General features: G+C 39.3%; 1 protein-coding gene across 1 annotated transcript in view; it reads left to right on the top strand.

Annotated features, from left to right (window-relative positions):
- The first annotated feature begins 1,760 nt into the window (after positions 1-1,760).
- The window catches only part of OSBPL1A (oxysterol binding protein like 1A), a 225,060-nt gene continuing 205,219 nt past the window's right edge, over positions 1,761-21,601 (top strand). Inside the window, exons 1-2 of the mRNA XM_059409375.1 lie at positions 1,761-1,846; positions 20,142-20,264. Of these exons, the coding sequence (XP_059265358.1) occupies positions 20,144-20,264 (121 nt within the window). The 5' untranslated portion in view covers positions 1,761-1,846; positions 20,142-20,143. The remainder of the gene's footprint in view (positions 1,847-20,141; positions 20,265-21,601) is intronic.

Raw genomic sequence — 21,601 nt, 5'->3', positions numbered from 1 at the left:
GGGGAGTGTTTTTAAAACATACAATGCATAAAGGGCATTCTGGTGCTTTTTGGGCTTGAGATAAAACTGCAGAGACACAAACATCAGGTACCGTGAGCTGCAGAGAATCGAGATGCAGGGAGGAGAACAGTGGTAGAAAGCTGTGGGGTCCTAAGTTTATTAAATCAAGCAAACAAACGAATACCAGGTGGACCTAGTCTGCACCAGGCAATGGGCAATTCTGAAGTGCTTCATGGTCTGAAGACCTGATTAATTTTCCAGTTGGGTCGGGCAATCATGGGAATGGCAAGGCAAAGGCTTAGTTACTCCCAATGCCCCTCTCCATACATCTAGAGCTCCCACTTCTATTCCTATTTACGTGCATTGTGGATAGGGATGACATAGTTACTTTAACGTGCTCCATCTGTAAAAGTAAAATATCTACCTTCTCATAAGCTCAGAAAAGAGTTTGGAGAAAATATTTATTAACTGCTTCTGGAGGTTTTGAGAGGTTCTCTCTCAAAAGACAGTTTGACATGATTGGGGGACATACAGTAGTTTCTTTGTTGTTCTAGAACAGCACTGACCAATAGGGTAGCTGCTAGCCATATGACTATTAAAATTGAGCACAATGACCAACTGGTCTATAATAGGTTCTCTATACGTGTTTCCAAAATTGAATTGACAGAAAAACTACAGTTCCTTAGAAATGATACCTATTTATTTTTCATTATAAAAAGTTCATTAAACACATTGGAAAAAAACAAAAAAAGCTTGAAAAATTTTCATATGCTCATAATTTCGTCTTTTTTAGTTATGCATAATATTTTTAAAGTTGCAATGATACTTCATGTTGTACGCTGTGTAATTATGTCCTCTGGTTAGACCTGTTGTGCAGCTAGTCTGAAGAGTTGCTCTTTCTGAAAGATTATTTGATGGGGGAGGAGGTGAAGGAACTTTTCTAAATCTTCTTTAAGCATCCTTCGCTGGTACCCTATCTTATAACAGTTACACCTGAATGGCATTTTAAGACCATCCTTTGACACGTGAAAAGCAGAAGGAGTGTAGCTAATTTGCACTGCCAAGTAAGTCCCCACGGGTAAAATCGCAACTAAAGCAGAAAAGAAAAAAATACGGGCAGCTGGTGATGTATTTGCAAATTTCCAGAGCATTAAACCAAAGAAGCATGTGCTTCGGCCTGGCGGGCTTCCTCTCCACGCCACAGCGCCCAAGTGTCAGGTACACTTCTTCTGAGCCGTGGTGTGGTGGCAGGAGCACCATGCTTCGGCCCTTCTTTTTTTTTTTTTTTTTTAATTTTTTTCAATTTATTTTCAGAAAAACAGTATTCATTATTTTTTTCACCACACCCAGTGCTCCATGCAATCCGTGCCCTCTATAATACCCACCACCTGGTACCCCAACCTCCCCCTCCCCGCCACTTCAAACCCCTCAGATTGTTTTTCAGGCTTAGGCCCTTCTCACGGATGTTGGCGAAGCTTGGAACCCGCGCCTGTGGTCCAGGCTGGAAGGGAGCGGGCGGGGGCGGGGCGAGCCGGGCGGAGGCGGGGCCCAGGGGCGCCCAGCGAACGCCTGGAGGCCCGCGCGCCGGTCACGTGCCGCACGGGCCCGGCACAAATTAATGGAGCAACCAGCTCGGAGGGGCGGCGCCATCTCGCGGACCCGCGCTACCTCGCGGAGCCCTGCCCGGCCGCCTCGCGCTCCGCCCAGTTCCCGGCGCCGGGACCCCGCAGACCGTCTTTCCGTAGGGCCTCAAGTCTCCGGTAGTGGTAGCCAGAGCCGGTGCCGGCCGTTTCATCGCTGTGGCCCCCCGACCCCGGGAGCTCTGGGAGCCCGGGTGACCGCGTAGGTCAGTTTCCGTAGCCGGTTCCTGTGTGAGTGGGTTGTCCCTCCCCCCAGGCCTGATGCGCGGGGAAGATCTGTCAGCCCCTGGCGGGGGGTGCGCGCGTCGCCGAGGCCGGCCAGAGTCGTGCGGTGGCGGTGCTGGGCTCCCAGCCCGAGTTCGGTTTCCGCGCGGCTGCTGGCTCTCCAGCGCTGCAGCGAAGTTAGTTGTTTTAAAAGTCGCAAGATGCTGGCGTTTGTGGCGCTTCCACTCCCAGTGCTGCGACTTCGTGCTGGTGCCACATGCATTCCCTACCCAGTCTTCAGCTGCGTGCTAGCTCGGTACTTGGATGGGCGCCTCGTAACTTTTTTAGTATCCCACTACCGTGAGGGGACGATTGATTCCCCGTGGAAGTCACGAGCTGCCCATGTGACCGTCTCGCAGTGTGCCTCGTGGTTAATTCGACAAGCGTGGTAGAACTATCAAAGGGATTCAGAAACAGTATGAAAGATTGCAGCTGCACAGCAGGAACAACGATTCATTTACCCGGGGGCCCTACTGATGGGCAGAAGGCCTTGGGAGAGTTTCTGATTTAGTTAATACTCCTTTTTCGTTGTCCAAGTGGTTACTTTATGCAGACTAGGTTGTGAAGTTGAGCTGTTGGCATTGTGCAATTAAGTTAAACAAGGCTGCTCCAATGTAGCAAATTTAGCTATTAGGCTCTTGTGGAGTTGATACCATAATTAGCTTTAACTTCAGTGATGCGTTTTTCCCGGACAGCCCCCATAGTCGTTAATGCATTCTGGATAGAGTTCGGAATATCCTCCCCTCTTTGCGAAGTATTTAGAAGAGAGTTTGTTGACTTACTTTGAGGGCTGGCGGTGTTCGCGGACTAATCCTGAGAACAACGAATTTTACGCAGCCAGTATTGGAGGGATAATTTCTGAATCCTCCAGTTGAAATTTTCAAGATCTGTGCGTCGATTTCAGGGTGGTTACAAGATCCACCTTCTTCTCATCTCCTAGTTCTACAGGAGGGGGAGAAAAAAGGAGAAAGCAGTTAGTAACAGTTTTAAAATTTGTCCCCTTTTTGTTTTCTCCCTGGCAGTACTGAACATTTGATCTTCAAAATAGGAGTTAACTGCCGCCAAGTCCAGTAGATTTATCTGGAGCAGTTGTTTTAACGCTGTGTAGGCTTCTGCCAAGTTCTTTTTATCAGGTGACACTTACTAAACATCTCAGCAGAAATCTTATCAGCAGAAATTTGGGGTGGGTGGCTAATCCTTGGCCCTGAAGGCCCCTCAGTCTTGGAGGTATTATTCAAGCAGGACTTATACCTGTAAATTAGAGCAGCTAGAAGTTTTTTTTTTTTTTTTTTTTTTTTTTTTAAACTTCACTCCCTCCACTATTCCCTTAGGACAGAGGGAAGGACTTGTTTCGAATCAACAAGTAGGAGAATACAGCCAGATTTTTGTTGTTGTTGTTGTTTTTGTCTTTTTATGGATAACGTGATGCAGTGCCTGTTAAAATTTTCTACTCGTGGTTTTATTTTACAGGTATATCTGTATATTTAATCTTTTCAAGTTGGAACTCCATAGCTCTTTCGTACCTCTTCACATTACTAAAGCTGAGCTTTTGTGCTTTCTGGGTAATCACTGAGAAAAGTAGTAGAAAGTAGAAATCAGCTTAACAAATAATCTGTGAAGTAGAGAATGAGCTAGGAAGCACACATGAGAAATTTGAAGTGGTAAGGAACCGTGTCCGTTCTTTCAAGCCAAGTCTAGTGGTGATCAGAACTTTAATCATGATTAGTAAATTCTTCCCAGTTCCTGGAAAGAAGGCAGGTGTGAGCCACGTAGGCACCCAATTATACCAGTCTTGCCAGAATTCATTAATGAAGTGTTAGAAAAGATACCATCAGGTACTCTATACAATTTATATTGATGATCATGGTGTCATATAAGTATCTTATAGGATGCTCTTGATCCCTAGAAATGTTGGATTTTCCCTCACTTATCTGAATTAAGCCACTACAAGGTGGCCAAGTATAAATAGTTCCAAAGCTTTTTCACTGAAGTATAGCTGACATACAGTATTATTAGTTTTGGGTGTACATCCCAGTTATTGCACAGCTCTGTACATTAAGCTATACTTACCATAATCAATGTAGTTACTATTGGTCACCATACACAATTTTAACACTTTTAGTAAGAGGAATTCCCAAGTCACTCACTTTGAGTTCTTGTATTAGCCAGCAAATAGGAATTTCTGTGTAGTGAAAACCGTCTTTAACTGTCCATTTTCCTATCATGTGACAATGGAAAGTAACCACATGTTTTCACTTTGTGAAAGCTTTTCTTTAAAGAGAAGCTTCTGATGGTGGTAGATAACAGGTCAGTATTATTGTGTATACCTAATTTGATTAAGTTTGGAAGGTAATTTTCAAATGTGAAATCAAAATGGAAAACATTTAAATACCTTTTATCTAAAATTTAAGGAATTTTATTGTTAAAAGCTAACAAGCTCCTTGTTAGAGTGTTTTTACTATTTAGAACTGGATTTATCAAATATGTGGACTTCTCTGCCCTTTGCTCCTACAGATCCAAACTGCTTGAAACAGTAGTTAATAGTTTTTAAAATCTGTCAAGTTCCAATCCCAATCAAGGTTGCATCTAAGAGTTCTTGGTTAATGCAGCACTTAAAATGTATAACAACCTAAGGTTACTTCAAACAATTTCCAAAGCAGGGCCAATAAGCTTACATAATTTTCACAAATTTTGATTAATACTTGCAACCAAATAACGTTAAAATAAATACACAGGAGTAGGATTATTCTTTTACCATGTTTGTAGGGCATCCAGGTCCATGTGAGTACATAACAAATATGAGAAAGAGAAAATAGTGTAAGTATGTCAAATATAAAAGTAATAATTTGGAATAAACATTTTTACATTGTCTTTAATGATTCACAAACTTTAGTGTGACATATTACAATTTTAGCTACTTCTCTATCATTTCTCCTCCAAAGGAGGTAATGCTATCAGGGCACAAAGGCTTATTGGAAGGAAGTTGTAAAGTTTCACTGAATAAAAATTTAAGTGACTTTTAATATTTATATTTTTATATAAATTTTTATAAATTTTATAAATATAATATAAAATAAATATATAAAAATATAAATATATTTAAAAATAATATAAATATATAAAAATATAAAAATAAATATATAAAAATTTATAAATTTATGAAATTTATATTTTATATAAATTTATACAAATTGCCATATTTTGGATGTCTCGTTTTAGTAAATAACTTCTTTCTTTCTTTATTTAGTAAATAGCTTCTTAAAATGAAGGGATTAAGCCATAATTCAGATTTAACTTCCTTAATGCTCACAGGAACCATAACTAGAATCAGTGACCTTTAATTTTCAGAGGCTGAATTGAATTTTATGAAATGTATAACTTTGACAACATTTCATGCCTTGAATAGAAGTTCTTGATTCTGGTTGTGGCTTTATCGTCATACACTTGGCCAGTAACTTTACCTTTGTACTTTTAATTTTTTCATCTCTAAAAATAGGGTTAGGTTAAATATAAATCTGTCTACCAATGTTGAATTTCTAAAACAATGTATTTATGTAACTGTTATTAGAAATTTGTAGGTTTTTTAAGAAAGATTTTATTTATTTGACAGCACAACCAGAGGGAGCAACAGACCTACCCTGCTGAGTAGAGTGCCCGACCTGGGGCTCAATCCTAGGGCCCTGGGATCATGACCTGAGCCAAGGGCAGACACTTAACCGACTGAGCCACCCAGGCACCCACAAATTTATAGTTTTAGTTTTGTTTATATGTGTATGTATGTGAGAACTCCCTGATTATTTGCTAGGGGTTAGTAAGATTGAGGGCAAAATTTATTTTCTTGTTCTTGCCATGTTTTTACACAGTTACTTCAGTTTTTAATATTTTCCTCACATTAAGAGAATGTGATAGTGGGGGGGGAACCCCACACCATTGAGTTGCAACTATTTTGGAATGCAGTGCTAATAACTAAGCACACTACGGATTTTTATGTTAGATTTAGTTTGTAAAATATGTCCATAAATTTAATTTTTCTCATTATTCAAATTCCTACTATACATTGTTTCAAATATTATTGTAATAATACCAAGCATAAAAGCAGTATATCTGAGAATTTTTAAAATCACAACATGTAGTCAGGCTAAGATCTCAGAGTTGTCAGGGATATGGAATTTATCCACTATATTGAATGGGCATTCAGTGGCATGGACAGACTATCAAGTATGCAGATCAGTTTAATTAGGAAATTTGCAGTGTTTATAAAAAATATAAATTTCCTTTCTACAAAATAATTTAGAAGCCTATCTTCCTCAGTGGACCTTGGAGGAGAGGAAACAAGGCAAAATAGTCTGGAGTCTCCCAGTTTTTGAAGCTCCCAATATTTTTTTTTTTTTGTCTAGTTATTACCTTGAAAACATTCTCTTGGTCTTTAAAAATCTCAGTGTATTTTAAAAAGAGAGCTTGGAATTGCATGAATATGAAAAGAGCAGTTGAAAATATCCACTTGCTGATAGGCTGTGGCTCAAATCCGTTCTGATCAGTTGCATTAAGAAATCACCTTTTTTTTTTTTTTAAAAAAAAGATTTTATTTATTTATTTGACAGAGAGAAATCACAAGCAGAGAGGCAGGCAGAGAGAGGAGGAAGCAGTCTCCCATGGAGCAGAGAGCCTGATGCGGGGCATGATCCCAGGACTCTGGGATCATGACCTGTGCCAAAGGCAGAGGCTTTAACCCACTGAGCCACCCAGGTGCCCAAGAAATCACCTTCTTTTAAACATCAGAGACAAACCCCTTTTCTGAAATAAGCTCATGATTCCAGAAAATGTTTTTTAAAAAATCTATTCAACATCTGAATTTGGATTCTTTTGTTTTGCTTTTTTTCCCAAAAGTTAACTATTAATCCTAGAAATTGGTTTGTGATGCATCAAATTAAACTAATGCTGAGTAATCCTAGAGTGTATTTTTTTTTTTTAAGTTCTCTTTTTTTGGTATGATTTTAATTTCCTGTGGCATATAAGTGAAAACTTTGAGCACTGAAGTGGCTCAGTTGGTTAAGTCTCAGGCTCTTGGTTTTGGCTCAGGTCAAGATCTCAGGTTTGTGAGATTGAGCCCTGCGTTAGGCTCCCTGCTCAGTGATCAGGCGGGAGTCTGCTGCAGATTTTCTCTCCCTCTCCTAGCACCCCCTCCCCCGCCATGTGCACTTGCCCTTTCTCTCTTTCTCCTCTCTCCAATAAATATTTTTAAAAAAATTAATTTTGTTATTAGGTAAAGGTGTACCACTTATATCAAAGGCATGGCCTTTAGGCCTTTCTATAGGGAGGCAGAATTGCTTTGTTCTCAGAGAAACAAATCTATGTCCATTCGTCTGTCCATCTATTTAACATTTGATTTCCTGCTATGTTCTAGGCACCTTGCTGGGTACTAGGAATACAGGAATATAGTGGGGAATATAAGGGATGTAGGACCCTTGTCTTACTCAAGTTTACAGTGTAAGGAATTGCAAAGAAATGACATGAATCCTTACAAACTGAAATGTGGCAAATACCGTGAAGGACCTAGTTGAGGTTGGGAATGGAGAGGTCAAGTCAGACCTCCTGAGAAATGTGGATAATAACTGATTTGTATATTCCAATACTTCAGAGTTCCCCTAGTTTAAAGCCTGGTTTTATTCATGAATGAGCCATCAGAGTTCAGGGCAATACCTGGAATGTGGTAGGCCGATAGTTAAGTCCCCTTGTGTGACAGTAGTGACGGGGAAGGCAGTAGTGTCCCTGGTGGTGGTAGGGAAGCTGCAGATTTGTGTGGATGTTGGACACCTTCCTAGCCCGTGCTGATGACTACCTGGATGCCTGCTGAAGGCACATGGTTTTAGATAGTGGATATTCTAAAATTCCCGTCTACATAGTCAGCCATGGATTCTTCATTATGATTCTTAAATGGATAAGTTGTCATAAAAGGTTCTTTGCCTTGGTTTGGAACAATTTCTTTGCAGCATAGTTGGAAGGAACATAGAGATGATTATATTGGTCTAGTTAGTACTGCTAGCATTTTAGGAAGTTTACTCAGTTTTTAAATTATAGGTATTTTTGGAGTTGTGCAATTTTGACTGTTAGAGCTACCGAGAAATTATCTGCTATAAAATGTATTCTGTTTTCTGCTTTAATACTTATAAAATGATTTGTTCATGGAAGTAAGTTTTAAATTTATATGTGATTTTATAAACTTGTTTCCTCGGGGAGATAGAAAGTGTCAGATTCCACCCCGCCACCTCTCCTTTCTAAAGTAATAGAGGTTTATGAAAAAAAAAAAAAAAAAAAAACATAGGGGAAATGCATTAGGATTTTATCTTCAAGGATATTACTTAAGTCCTAAGCTTTACAGTCAGCAAACTTCTGGAATTGACTAGGCCTTCTAATAGACTAATTAGTTTTGATGGATGTGAGGTTAAAATTGCTTTATAAATGACAGCATATCTAAGTTGCTTTAAGAATGTTTTTGAATCAGACAGGCACCTCCATTAAAACCCATGGGAGTTAGGCAGAGAACAGCAAGAGATTTACTTTCTTTTTTTCTTTTTTTAAGGTTTTATTTATTTATTTTGACAGACAGAGATCACAAGTAGGCAGAGAGGCAGGCAGAGAGAGAGGAAGGGACGCAGGCTCCCTGCCGAGCAGAGAGCCCAACGCGGGCTCCATCCCAGGATACTGGGATCATGACCTGAGCTGAAGGCAGAGGCTTTAACCTGCTGAGCCACCCAGGTGCCCCTCTTTCTTTTTCTTTTCTTCCTGTTCTGGTGAAATTTAACTGACTTTGTTCCCTTCTTAATTTTCAAATAAAACAATCTGTATTTTATTTATCTCTTATACCCCTCTCCCCCCCCCCCCATGCTTTCTTATAGTAAGAGTTCTTTCCAACCCTGTAAAGATACCTAAGACTCTTGTTTCTCTTCTGAGGAAATTGGTAGGTGTTGAATAGAGTTCTTCCTGGGTTACCTAGCCTCCCCCTTGGCCCCCTAGGCACCATCTGCCCTGCCAGTGGCCTCTGTGGCATGCTGCTTTCTCTCGGGCTTTTCTTTTCTTTTTTTAAACGATTTTATTTATCTGACAGAGAGAAACACAGAGAGAGAGAACACAGCAGAGGAAATGGGAGAGGGAGAAGCAGGCTTCCCGCCGACCAGGGAGCCTGATGTGGGGCTGGATCCCAGGACCCTGGGATCATGACCTGAGCCCAAGGCAGACAGTTAAGGACTGAGCCATCCAGGCACTCTTGGGTTTTTCATCCACCAACTTTAGGCCCCTCTAGGAGCTTTTCAATCCCACATCCCTCCTTTCTCCTATATGTCCAGCTTTTCCTGTTTCTGGCTTTTGCCCCACAGCCTATAAACAGGGCCAGGTCTCTAATATCCTAAGACTGGAGCTATCACTAGCTCTTCAGAACAGAGTTGCTTTAAAGGAATCTGGTGCCCTCTCTCCTTAATATCCCCCGTCCACTCTCCAGTGTCCCTACATCCGTTTTTGCCCGTCATTTCCGCTGAAAGTATTCTTGAGTTCACCAGTGACCTCTGATTTGCCAAACCAGCCTGAGTTTTCTGACATTGTCCTGGTGCTTCCTTCAACATTTCACTCCCACCTTCTGACCCCTGCGAAATTCTGTCCTCTCTTGGTTTCCGTCTTCTCACCCTCTTCTCTCCCTTTCTCCAACCTTAGTCCTTCTCTCTGCTAGATCATAGTCACTGGCCTCTTTCCCTTAAATGTTGGTCTTCTCCCTTTGAAGGATCTTCTTTACTCCTCTGACTTCAATCACCACGTTTGTGAGTTCTAGCCAAGAACGGTCTTAGCTGCTTCTGCTCAAGCTGCTGCCTGGCCCTCTCCCTGTTTCCCACAGAAGCCTCAGATTCCTCATGCCAGGCATGGAATCACAGCTTCACCTGGGACTGTTCTTTCCTTACACTTGTCCGTGTTGGCAGCTTGGTTCACCCTGCTGGTCTTGGTGAACTTTCACTCTTCAAGTTCCAGCTCAAAAGTCCCTTTTTCTGTGATTCCTTCTATAACTGATACAAACGAAAAGCTTTCTCCTGTACAACCACAGCCCCTTGCACACATTACTATTCTTGGCACATGCTGGTAGGATTATGGGCATGTTTGCCCTATTTCTGAAGGGCATAGATTGAGTGGGCATCCTTGTGCCTCCAGTGCCTGTAAGCAGCCCGTCTTTGCTAGGCATTAACAACTGCTGTGGTGAATATATTGCAGTGGACTGTTTAAGTGGCTTAGATTTATTTTTATCATTTTTATTTCTTTCATCATGATAGGTGTACTCTATAATCCCCATCCCCTATTTCCCCCATCCCTTTACCGCCTGCCCTCTGGTAACCATCAGGGTGTTCGCTGTAGTTAAAAGACTATTTCTTGGTTTGCCTCTCATTTTTCCCCCCTTTGTTTGCTTTGTTTTTAAAATTCCAAATATGAGTGAGAGCATATGGTGTTTGCCTTTCTTTGACTTACTTACTTTCTTTGACTTCTAATCTCTAGCTCCGTCCATGTTCTTGCGGATAGCAAGATTTCATTTTTCATAACTGAGTATTATTCCTCTTTGTGTGTGTGTGTGTGTGTGTGTGTGTGTGTGTGTATCTCCTTTATCAGTGAACACTTGGACTGCTTCCATAGTTTGGCTCTTGTTAATAATGCTGCAATAAACATAAGGATACATGTATCCCTTTGCCAGTCTTTTTGAATTTCTGGTCTAAGTACCCAGTAGTGAGATTTTACTCAGATGTCTTGTCACCCTTACTTACTGGTTTTTTTTTTTTTTTTTTTTTTACTGGTTTTTAATAGGAACCAGAAAGCTGATTGGAAATTGAGAAAGTAGGGGAACCCTTGACTGGCCAACTCTACTGTAAGATTCATCTGGCTCAGCCATTTGTTGGGAGCTGCTGGTGTTGTCTTGAAATATGTTACCTTTCAGAGACTGTAACCACCTTAGTCTTCTCTCAGGGGCTGGAGCCTAGCTTGTCAGCATTAGGAATACTTAGGGAAGAGTGTTGAAGGTCATGGTGTTCACTGTGCCTTGGCTACTTTTTGCACTGTGCCTTGGCTACTTTTTGAAACAATCCTTCAATTGTCTTCCATCCTCCAGTCTGCAGAATATTTCTTTTAGCCTTCCTAGAGGATTTAATTAACCACTCCCCTATTGATGGATTTGGACTTGTTAATACCCTTTTAACTGTTGTAAATCATGCAATCCTTGTGAACATGCTTACAAAATAATCTTCTATAAGTATTTTTATAAGATAAATTCCTAGAAGTAGAGTTTCCCTGGGAGAGTAAATGGCATATGTGTATTTTTTTATTTTATAAATTATAAAATATGCATAAGATAATTACCATCTTAGAAATGTCTATGTAGGGCGCCTGGGTGGCTCAGTGGGTTAAGCCGCTGCCTTCGGCTCAGGTCATGATCTCAGGGTCCTGGGATCGAGTCCCGCATCGGGCTCTCTGCTGAGCGGAGAGCCTGCTTTCCTCTCTCTCTCTCTCTGCCTGTCTGTCTACTTGTGCTCTCTCTCTGTCAAATAAATAAATAAAATCTTAAAAAAAAAAATAAAAAGAAATGTCTACGTATACCTCAGTGGTATTAAATACATTAATAGTGTGTCCTACCGTCACCACCATCCAGCTTTAAAATTTTTCTTATAAAATTGAAATTCTATACCCAATAAATAACTCCCCATTCTCCTCTCCCCGAAGTCCCTGGCAACCACCATTCCACTTTCTTTCTCTGATTTTGACTACAGTGCTCTAAGTACCCCATAGAAATGGAATCATACAGTATTTGTCTTTCTGTGACTAGCTTATTTCACTTAGCATAATGTCCTCATAGTTAATCTATGTCTTAGCATATTGCAGAAATTTCTCCCTTTTTAAACACTGAAAAGTATATACCATATTTTGCTTTACCATTCATCTGCCATTGGACACTTGTGTTGCTTTCATGTTTTAGCTTTTGTGAATAATGCAGCCATGAACATAGCTATACAAATACTTCAAGACCTCACTTTTAGTTCTTTCAGGTATATATCCAGAAGTGGAATTGCCAGATCATATGGTAATTCTATTTTTAATTTTTTGAGAAATCCCTAATATTTTTTACACAGTGGCAGTACCATTTTACATTCCTACCAACCGTGCATAGGATTCTAATTTTTTCACATCCTTGACAATACTTGCTTTCTGCTTTTTTTTCCATAGTAGCCTTCTTAATGGGTGTGAGGTGATACCCATTGTAGTTTTAATTTGCATTTTCCTAATGATCAGTGATGTGGACCGTCTTTTTGTGTCTTTATTGGTCATTTGCATATTTTCTTTTTTTAAAAGATTTTATTAGAGAGAGGCAGACTTCTGCTGAGTGGTGAGTCCAATCAGGACTTGAGCTGAAGGCAGGTGCTTAACCCCAAGCTGAACCGTTTGGGGGCCCCAGCCATTTGCATATTTTCTTTGGAGAAATATCTAAACTTCGTGTTTTTGTCGTTGCTATTGTTGTTGTTGTTTTTTAAAGATTTTATTTATTTGACAGAGGGAGATCACAGGTAGGCAGAGAGACAGAGAGAGAGGGGGAAGTAGGCTCCCTGCTGAGCAGAGAGCCGGCTGCGGGGCTTGATTCCAGGACCCTGAGATCATGACCCAAGCCTAAGGCAGAGGCCCAACCCCCTGAGCCACCCAGGCGCCCCTGTTGTTGTTTTAACTGGGATTTGTTTTTAAAGATTTTAATTTGAGAGAGAGAGAAAGAGAGAGAGAGCGCGCACTCGCATGGAAGCATGAGTGAGGGGAGGGGCAGAGGGAGAAGCAGATGCTCTGCTGAGCAGGGAGCCCGTCGTGGGGCTGTATTTTAGGACCCCCAGAACCCCAGGATCATGACCTGAGCAGAAAGCAAATGCTTAACCAACTGAGCCAGCCAGGTGCCCCTTGAATTGGGTTTTGAGTTCTAGACGTTCTCTGTATATTTTGGATTTAATCCCTTATCAGTTGCATGATTTGCAAGTATTTTCTCCCATCCAAGTACTAACCAGGCCGGACCCTGCTTAGCTTCCGAGATCAGATGAGATCAGGCGCGTTCAGGGTGGTATGGCCATAGACTGCAAATATTCTCTAATTTTGTACTTGTCTTCTAACTCTGATAGTGTCTTTTGATGCACAGAATTTTAAAATTTTCATGATGTCCACTTTGTCTATTTTTTCTTTTGTTACCCATGCCCTTGTTCTATCCAAGAAATCATTGCCAAATCCAGTGAGGTTTTTGCCCTGTGTTTTCCAGAGTTTTGTATTAAGTCTTACATTTAGATCTTTGATCTAGTTTGAGTTAGTTTTTGAATACTATGTTGGGTAAAGGTTCAGCTTTATTCTTTTCCATGTGGATTTTCAGTTTCCCCAGCACCATTTGTTGATGACTGTCCTTTACTCATTGAATTATCTTGACACTCTTATGAAAATTCATTTGAGGGGCGCCTGGGTGGCTCAGTGCTTTAAAGCCTCTGCTTTCAGCTCAGGTCATGATCCCAGAGTCCTGGGATCTAGCCCCACATCTCGCTTTTTGCTCAGCAGGGAGCCTACTTCCTCCTCTCTCTCCGCCTACTCTGTCAAATAAGTAAAAATCCTTTAAAAAAATTAAAAAATTCATTTGAGCATATATACAAGGATTTATTTCTGACTTCCCTGTTCTATTCCATTGTTTTGTATGTCTTCATGCCTGTACCACAATGTTTGATTATGGTAGCTTTGTAATAAGTTTGAAATTGGCAAGTATGAATCCTCCAACATTGTTCTCCTTTTTCAAGATTGTTTTGGCTATTTAGAGTCCCCTGAAATTTTACAGTTTTAGGATGGGTTTTTCTCTTTCTACAAAAAACATTATTGGGATTTCGATAGGCATTGAAAGAATGTCTAGATTTCTTTCCATAGGACTGACATTTTAATAATGTTGAGTCTTCTAATCTGTGAATATGGGATGTGTTTCCATTTATTTGTGTCTTTCATTTCTCAATATTTTGTAATTTTTATTGTATAAGTATTTCATCTTTTTGGTTAATTCTTTTTGATAGTATTATAAATTGAATTATTTTTGTAATTCCCTTTTCAGATGATTTATTACTAGTGTATAGGAATGCAACTGATTTTTATGTTGATCTTGTATCCTAACACTTTCCTAAACTGGTTATTTCTAAGAGCTTTTTTGGGTTGAATCTTAATGGTTTTTTGTAAATATCCTCAACAAACCAATAATTTTACTGCTTTTTTCCCAGTTTGGATGCTTTTTATTTCTTATCTAAATTATCTGCTAGAATGCCCAATATTATGTTGACTAAAACTGGTGAAAGTGGTCATCCTCTCCTTGTTCCTAATCTTGGAGGAAAAGCTTTCCCTCTTTCATCTTTGAGTATGATGTTTTCTGTGGGTTTTTTACAGATGGCTTTTATTACATTAAAATAGTTTCCTTTTATTTGTAGCTCTTTGGATTTTTTTTTTAATCATGCAAGGTGTTGAATTTTGTTAAATATGTTATTTGCATCACTTGAGAGGATTATGTATTTTTTTTTTATTCTGTTAATGTAGTGTATTGCATTGATCAATTTTCATATGTTGAACTATTCTTGCATTTCAGGAATAAATCCCACTGGGTCATGGTATATATTCCTTTAATACACTGCTGAATTCAGTTTTGCTAGTATTTCATTGAGAATTTTTCCATCAGTGTTCATAAGGGATATCAGTCTGTTTTTCTTTTATCTTTGTCTGTCTTTGGTATTAGTGTGATGGTGCCTCATGGATGAGTTACAAAGTATTCTTTCCTCTTTGAATTTTTTAGAAAAAATTGAGAAGGATTAGTATCATTCTCCAGTAAAGCAGTCAAGTTCAGGAAGATTTTCTGTGGAAGATTTTGATTTTTTTTTTTTTTTTTAAGATTTTAATTTTATTTATTTGAGAGAGTGAGTGCAAGTGAGAGCACAAGCAGGGGGAGTGGCAGAGGGAGGGAGAGAGAGAGAGAGGCACCTCCTGGGGCAGGGGGACACAACATGGGGCTAGATCCCAGGACCCTGAGATCATGACCTGAGCTGAAGGCTGACCGTTAACCAACTGAGCCACCCAGGCACTGCTTGATCTCTTTACTAGTTGTGTATCTAGTTTACTAGTTGTGTATCAGAGTTCCCATTTCTTCATGATTTAGTCTTGGTAGGTTTTGTGTTTGTAGGAATATGTCCGTTTCATCTAGGTTATCTGATTTGTTGGTACACAATTGTTCACCATACTCTTAAAATGCTTTCTGTTTTTTAGGGTCGGTAATAATGTCCTTATTATTTCTGATTCTGGTAATCTGATTCTTCTCTTTTTTCCTTAGTCCAGCTAAATGTTTGTCAGTTTTATTGATCATTTGGAAGAACCAATGTCTGGTTTCATTGAATTTTTTTCTGTTTTTCTATTCTCTATTTTGTTGCTTTCTGCTCTTATCTTTAGTATTTTTTTCTAGCTTTAGGTTTTGGTTTTTTTTCTAATGTCTTAATTTGCGAAGTTAGTTGGTTGTTTTGAAGCCTTTCTTGTTTTTCAATGTAAGCATTCTTAGCTGTACATTTCCCCTCTTAACATTGCTTTTGCTGTGTCTGATAAGTGTTTTGAGTTTTCATTTTTATTTATCGCTAATGTCTTCCAGTTTCCTTTGTGATTTGTTTTTTGATCTGTTGGTTATTTAAAAGTATGTTTCATTTCCACCATGTTGCAAATTTTCCCCTTTTCCTTCAGTAATTCCTATCATCATCCCTACTGAGACTTAATCTGTGGCCTAACATGTGGTCGGTCCTGGAAAGATACTTGAGAGAAATGTATATGCTCTTGTCAGGTAGTGTTCTGTAAATGTTTGCTAGATTTGGTTTATTGTGTTAACTCCTCTGTTTCCTTCTGTCTAGTGTGGTCCTATCCATTATTATGAGTGGGGTATTGAAGTTTCCAACTATTACTATTAGCATTTCTTAAATTGTTTTTGTTTCTTAAATTTTGCTCTGTCATTGGGTTGTAAGGGCCTATTTAGCCAGAGTGGCCACACCTCGGTGAACAGCCATTTTGTTTATGCAGTAAAACTTAAATTGACCCTGCCCCCCCCCCCCCCCCCCAACCCCCCGGAACTTATTTAAAAGCAAGTCCGGGAAACCAGTCCCAGGTAACAAAGCCCAAATACAAGAGTGGGTCAGGTCAGGTAGAGATAACAGGACAAATGCAGGAATGAGTCGGGTCAGGTGGAGACATCCAATCAGTAAAGCGTTTATACTGTCTCCCTAACTACCAAGGAGTGTGGGCCCTGCCTTTTGGGCACCAATTCTCACCAAGGTGATAGGCTAGTTCAAAAGTCTACTATTAGGTAAATTGTAATTCAGTTGGTCACTTATGTGTCACCTAGCATGACTGTGCAGCTTTCTCTGTGTGTTACAATCTCATTCGCCACCTGTGTTTGGCCAGGCCCAACCATATGGCCTTTGCTCTATAAAAGTTAGTCTGTGCGGCAGGGAGGGGTCACCCTCTCTGTAAGGGGTGGCCCCGATCAGTCTGTTTGACGATCAGTTTGATTCTTGATGCTTGGTGAGAAATAAAGCTTTGCTTCATCTTAGCTTTATATCAGTCTCGCTCCTCTGACCAGTGGACCCATTATTGGGGGACCTAACAGGGTGTTTGTAATTACTTCCTTCTTGCTGTATTAAATCTTTTATTAATATATAATGTCTTTCTTTGTCTCTTGGAACTTCCTGTGATTTTGAGTTTATTGTGTCTGACATTAATCACTTCTGTTTTGATTAGTGTTCGCAAGAAGTAGCTCTATCCTTTAACATTCAGTCCGTTTCTCTCTTTGAATCTAAAGTACATCTCCTATAGATAGCATGTAGTTGGATCATGTGTTTTTATCCATTCTGCCAATCTCTGTCTTTTGGCTGGAGAGTTTAATACATTTACATTTAAAATAATTACTGATAAGGAGGGACTTCTGTCATTTTGCTATTTTCTATATGCCTTATAGCTTTTTTTTTTTTTTTTTTTTTGGTCCCTCATTTACTGCATTATTGTTCTCTTTTATGTTTAGCGGTTTTTTTGTACTGAAATGTTTATTTCCTTTTTTGTGTATTTATAGCTATTTGGGGGGAATTACCCAGGGATTACACTTAACACCCTGAAGTTTTAGCACTAATTTGAATTTATATTAGCGTCACTTAAATAATACACACAAAATTCTTGCTCCTTTATGCTCTGTTCTAACCCTTTTTGGTTACTGAGGTCACAAAACTATATCTTTATATGCTGTATACCCGAAATATAAACTAATAATTCTTTTAAATTGCTAGTCTCTTAAATGACATAGAAAACAAGATTTGGAGTTATAAACTAAAGTTATAATAATACTAGCTTTTAAACCAGTATTTTTTTTTCTTTAAATGTATTGCTCTTAAATCAGGTAGAAAACAAAAATTATAGCTATAAACCATTATTATAATAATAGTAGGTGTAATTGCACATGTATTTGCCTTTATCAAGTTGTTTATCTATATAGCCTTGAGTTATTGTCTAGTGTGCCTTTATTTTACCTTGCAGGAGTCTCTTGAGCATTTCTTAAAAGGCAGGTCTAGTGGTAATAAACTCTCTAAGCTTTTTTTTTTTTTTTTTTTTCTGGGAATGTCTTAATTTCTCTCTCACTTTTGAAAGGCAGTTTGCCAGATGTAGCGTTCTTGGCTGAACATTTTCTTTTCATGGTTTAAATGTATTTGCCCACTGCAGTCTGTCCTCCAAAATTTCCAATGAGAAATCTGCTGATAATCCTACCCTGCATCTGATGACTCAGCTTCTCTCTTCTGTCAAGATTTTCTCTCTTGAAAATTAGATTATATAGTGTGTCTCTTTGAGTTCACCTTACTTGGAGTTCATTGACCTTCTCGGATGTCTTTTATCAAAGTTAGCAAGTATTCAGCTATTAGTTCTCCAAATACTTTATCCCTTGTTCTACCTCTTCTAGGACTTCCATGATGCATGTTGATTGTGTTTTGGTGTCCTACAATTCACTTACGCTTTGTTTAGATTTTGGTCTCTTTCTGTTCTCAGACTCAATAATTTCCATTGCCCTATCTTTCAGGTTCACTGAGTCTTCTGCTTGTTCAAATCTGCCTTTGAATCCCTCAAGTGAATTTTTCGTTTGTTGTACTTTTCAGCTCAAGAATTTCTTTGTTTCCTTTTGGGTTTCTAATTTTTTATTCATATTTTCATCTTGTTTATAAATTTTTATTTTCTCCATATTTTTCTTTAGATCTTTGAATTCTTTTTGATATCCTTGTCTAGTATATTTGCCATCAGATCTTCAGAGACAGTTTCTATTGATTTGTTTTCCCCTTTGAATGGGCTCTGCTCTCCTGTTTCTTGGTATACCGTGTAACTTTTTTCATTGTTGAAAACTGGACATCTGAATTTAATAATGTAGTAACTCTAGATAGCAAATTCCCCTTCTCCAAGGTTTTCTAATTTGTTGTTGTGTTTTGGATTATTGTGGGGTGTCTCTGTGCTGAGGGTTAGCCTGAGTTTTAAACTTAAGGTCTTCTCAGATCTTTGCTGAGCCTTTGGTGGTCATGAGCAGTTATGTTCTAGTTTTCCCCATATGTGCAGTTGTTTTTGAATGTCCTAGTCAATATTTTTTTAAAGATTTTATTTATAGAGAGAGAGCGAGAGTAAACACATGAGAAGGGGGAAGGGGCTGGGTGGAGGGAGGGAGGAAGAAGCAGATGCCCTGCTGAGCAAGGAACCTGAAGTGGGGCTTGATCCCAGGATGCTGGGAGCATGACCTGAGCAGGAGGCAGATCTGCAACTGACTGAGCCACCTAGGCATCCCTGAATGTCCTTGTCCTCAGTGTCTGGCTTTTAAAGGGAAGAAATAGAAAAATGAAGGGAGAAAACAAAGAGTGCTGGCCCTTTAAATCCTCTGGAAGTTCCACCCACTGGAGGGGCTTGCCGCAAGCAGTGAGAGATGCTGCATCAGCAATGGCTACTTGCCTCTTTGTGTCTCTGTGATCAGAAGCAGCAATAATCAGAGCCCAGCTCTCCAGTGTTTGGTGTATAGGGGTCTTTTTGTTCACTCTGACTCCTGCAACCTGCTCCAAGAACACATGTACCACAGGAGATGGGTAGCTGCTGCCTTGATAAGGGCTGAAAATGACATAAATTAACCACAATTTATCTTCCAAGCTTTCCTTGATGGTTGTAAGCCTTTAGTAGATCCCAGGGTTCCAGAATAGTTGCATTGGGCAGATTCTGCCAGTGCAATTATTGTCTGGGTGGGGAAACGGAGTCCTGGTGTTTCGTACTCTGCCATCTTAGCAGAATCGTCCACAGGTGTATGTGTATTTTGAAATTTACTTGATATTGACCAATTAGAACCCCCCTGTGACATATATGCATTTATATTCATATTAGCACTTTGCTAGAATGCACATTTTCTATCCATGACAGCATTGGGCATGTTTAATCTTCTTTTTTTAATTGAGGTATTATTGACTTGCAGTGTTACATTACTTTCAAGTATATAAGCTTTTATTTTTGCTAATCTTGTAGGCAAAAAAAAAAAATTGATTTATTTGCATTTATTTTTAGAAAGCAATTACATTCAGTGAATTGCTGTTCATAATGTCTTGACAAATGCTTTAATTTGGGTTGTAGTCTTCTACATTTGGTTTGAGGCTTGGTAAAATATGAGAGAGAAAACAAAGGAATGGTAAGTATGGTCATTCCTAGATATTTATAAATTAATTTTTTCTATCCAGGATATTTTGCACAGGTTTTGAATGTGTTAATTTATACTTCAGCCTTAGGATGTTTTTATAGTAATGGCCACATTTTAATTTTATGTCTAGTTTTTTGTTGTAATAACTATTTGCAAAATATATGTCTATAATACAATGTTTTAGCAGCTCATGAGGTCATTTGGAGTTGAGGAAACTGAGGATTTGAGAGATTAAGAAACTTAACTGAATGTCTAGTGCATTTTTTTCAATAGTAGAAAGGGCAAAGGAATCTCAGGGTCAACTTCTGGCCCTGCAACTGATTCCTTTAGTCAGTTCTTGTGTTTGACTTATTAGCTACAAAATAAACATGATTTTTTTCCCTTTTTCTATTACCAGATAGTATCCAAATGCACATTATGCTATTAGATAATAGCAATATTTTTCAATCTAGAAATGAACAGTGAAGCAGAACAACATCTTCTCCATCATGCCAGAAATGGCAACGTTGAAGAAGTCAGACAGTTATTAGAAACCATGGAGAGAAATGAAGTAATTGCTGACATTAATTGCAAAGGTAAGCTTTCAGTGAACTTTTTAGCTTTTTCTTGTGAGTATTCATGACTCTTGTCATTTCTTTTAAGCACTGTTTTAATCTTGCTAGAAATAAATTCTCATCCCATATTCTAGAAAGAACCTTCATAAGAGTGTATAAAAGTTCTCTCATAGTCGTCCCTAAGTCAGAGAAATTGAGATCTAGTCTTAAGGTTTAGGATTCATGACAATTTTATTAATTATAAGTTGCATGCTACAATAGGGTATTATAGTTAAAGCAGCAGGTCTGAGTGTTTACTATACGCCCAGAGTCCTGTGCAGTACGTTGTAGGTGGTGTTAGTAGAATCCTTGCCCTCACTAAGACTAGTGTAGTGTATTAACCGATCAGACCAGTCTGTCCTACACAGTATGTATCAGAATATGGAACCCCAGGGTGTCATGAGATCCCATTGGAGAGGTATGAAACTGGAACTAGAAGGATTAACTTCTTAGAGGAAATGTTTCAAAGGCAATCTTTAAGAAGTATATAAAAAGTATAATTTATAAGGACTGGGGGCGGCTCGTTGGTCTACTGGGATGATTCTCGCTTTGTCCTCCTATAAGGACTAACAGGTGAAAATAGAAGAAGTGTTCAAGGGAGAAGATCTAGCGTATGCCAAGGTCCTGAGGTGAGAGGCAGTCTAGGTGGCAAGGGCCTGCGGGGTAAGGGATAAAGTTAGATAAGCAACACCCAAATCTTAATGCATCTTGTGTAGCAAGGTTGTAAATATTGCACTCAGGTGTGCAGAGAAATAGAATTTATTTTCTAAAATGACTGGTATTTCACAAGCACCTTCTCATTCTTGGAATATGGAAGAGTTAATATTAGTCTTTGAGTACCTCAAGCTCAATTGCTTTTTGATAAATGGTCTTCCAGAGCCTCTCAACTCTTCTTGCCCCATCTCCCCTAAGGTGACGTTTAAATATAAAGATGAGAGTGCCTGGGTGGCTCAGTGGGTTAAGCCTCTGCCGTCGGCTTGGGTCATGATCTCGGAGTCCTGGGATCAAGTCTCACATCAGGCTCTCTGCTCAGCAGAAAGCCTGCTTCCCCCACCCCCTTCTCTCTCTGCCTGCCTCTCTGCCTACTTGTGATCTTTCTCTGTCAAATAAATAAATACAATCTTAAAAAAAAAAATGTAAAGATGAGCCTTGTTTTGTGTCTATAGCCTTTGGTTCCTCAGTGACCCTTTTGTTCCTAATGCTCCTTAAGCTTTGTAGTTGAACTTGGGGACAAAGTCAAACTCATGTCTCTGTTTGTCATATAAGTGGTGGTCCCTGGCTTTCACTTTGTGGCTGCCTTGTAGGTGGGTGCTAGGATA

This window comes from Mustela nigripes, chromosome 8 (assembly GCF_022355385.1).
Source record: "Mustela nigripes isolate SB6536 chromosome 8, MUSNIG.SB6536, whole genome shotgun sequence".
NCBI lineage: Eukaryota > Metazoa > Chordata > Mammalia > Carnivora > Mustelidae > Mustela > Mustela nigripes.
The sequence above is the reverse complement of the archived record's forward strand: the minus strand, read 5'-3'. Positions and strand labels throughout refer to the sequence as shown.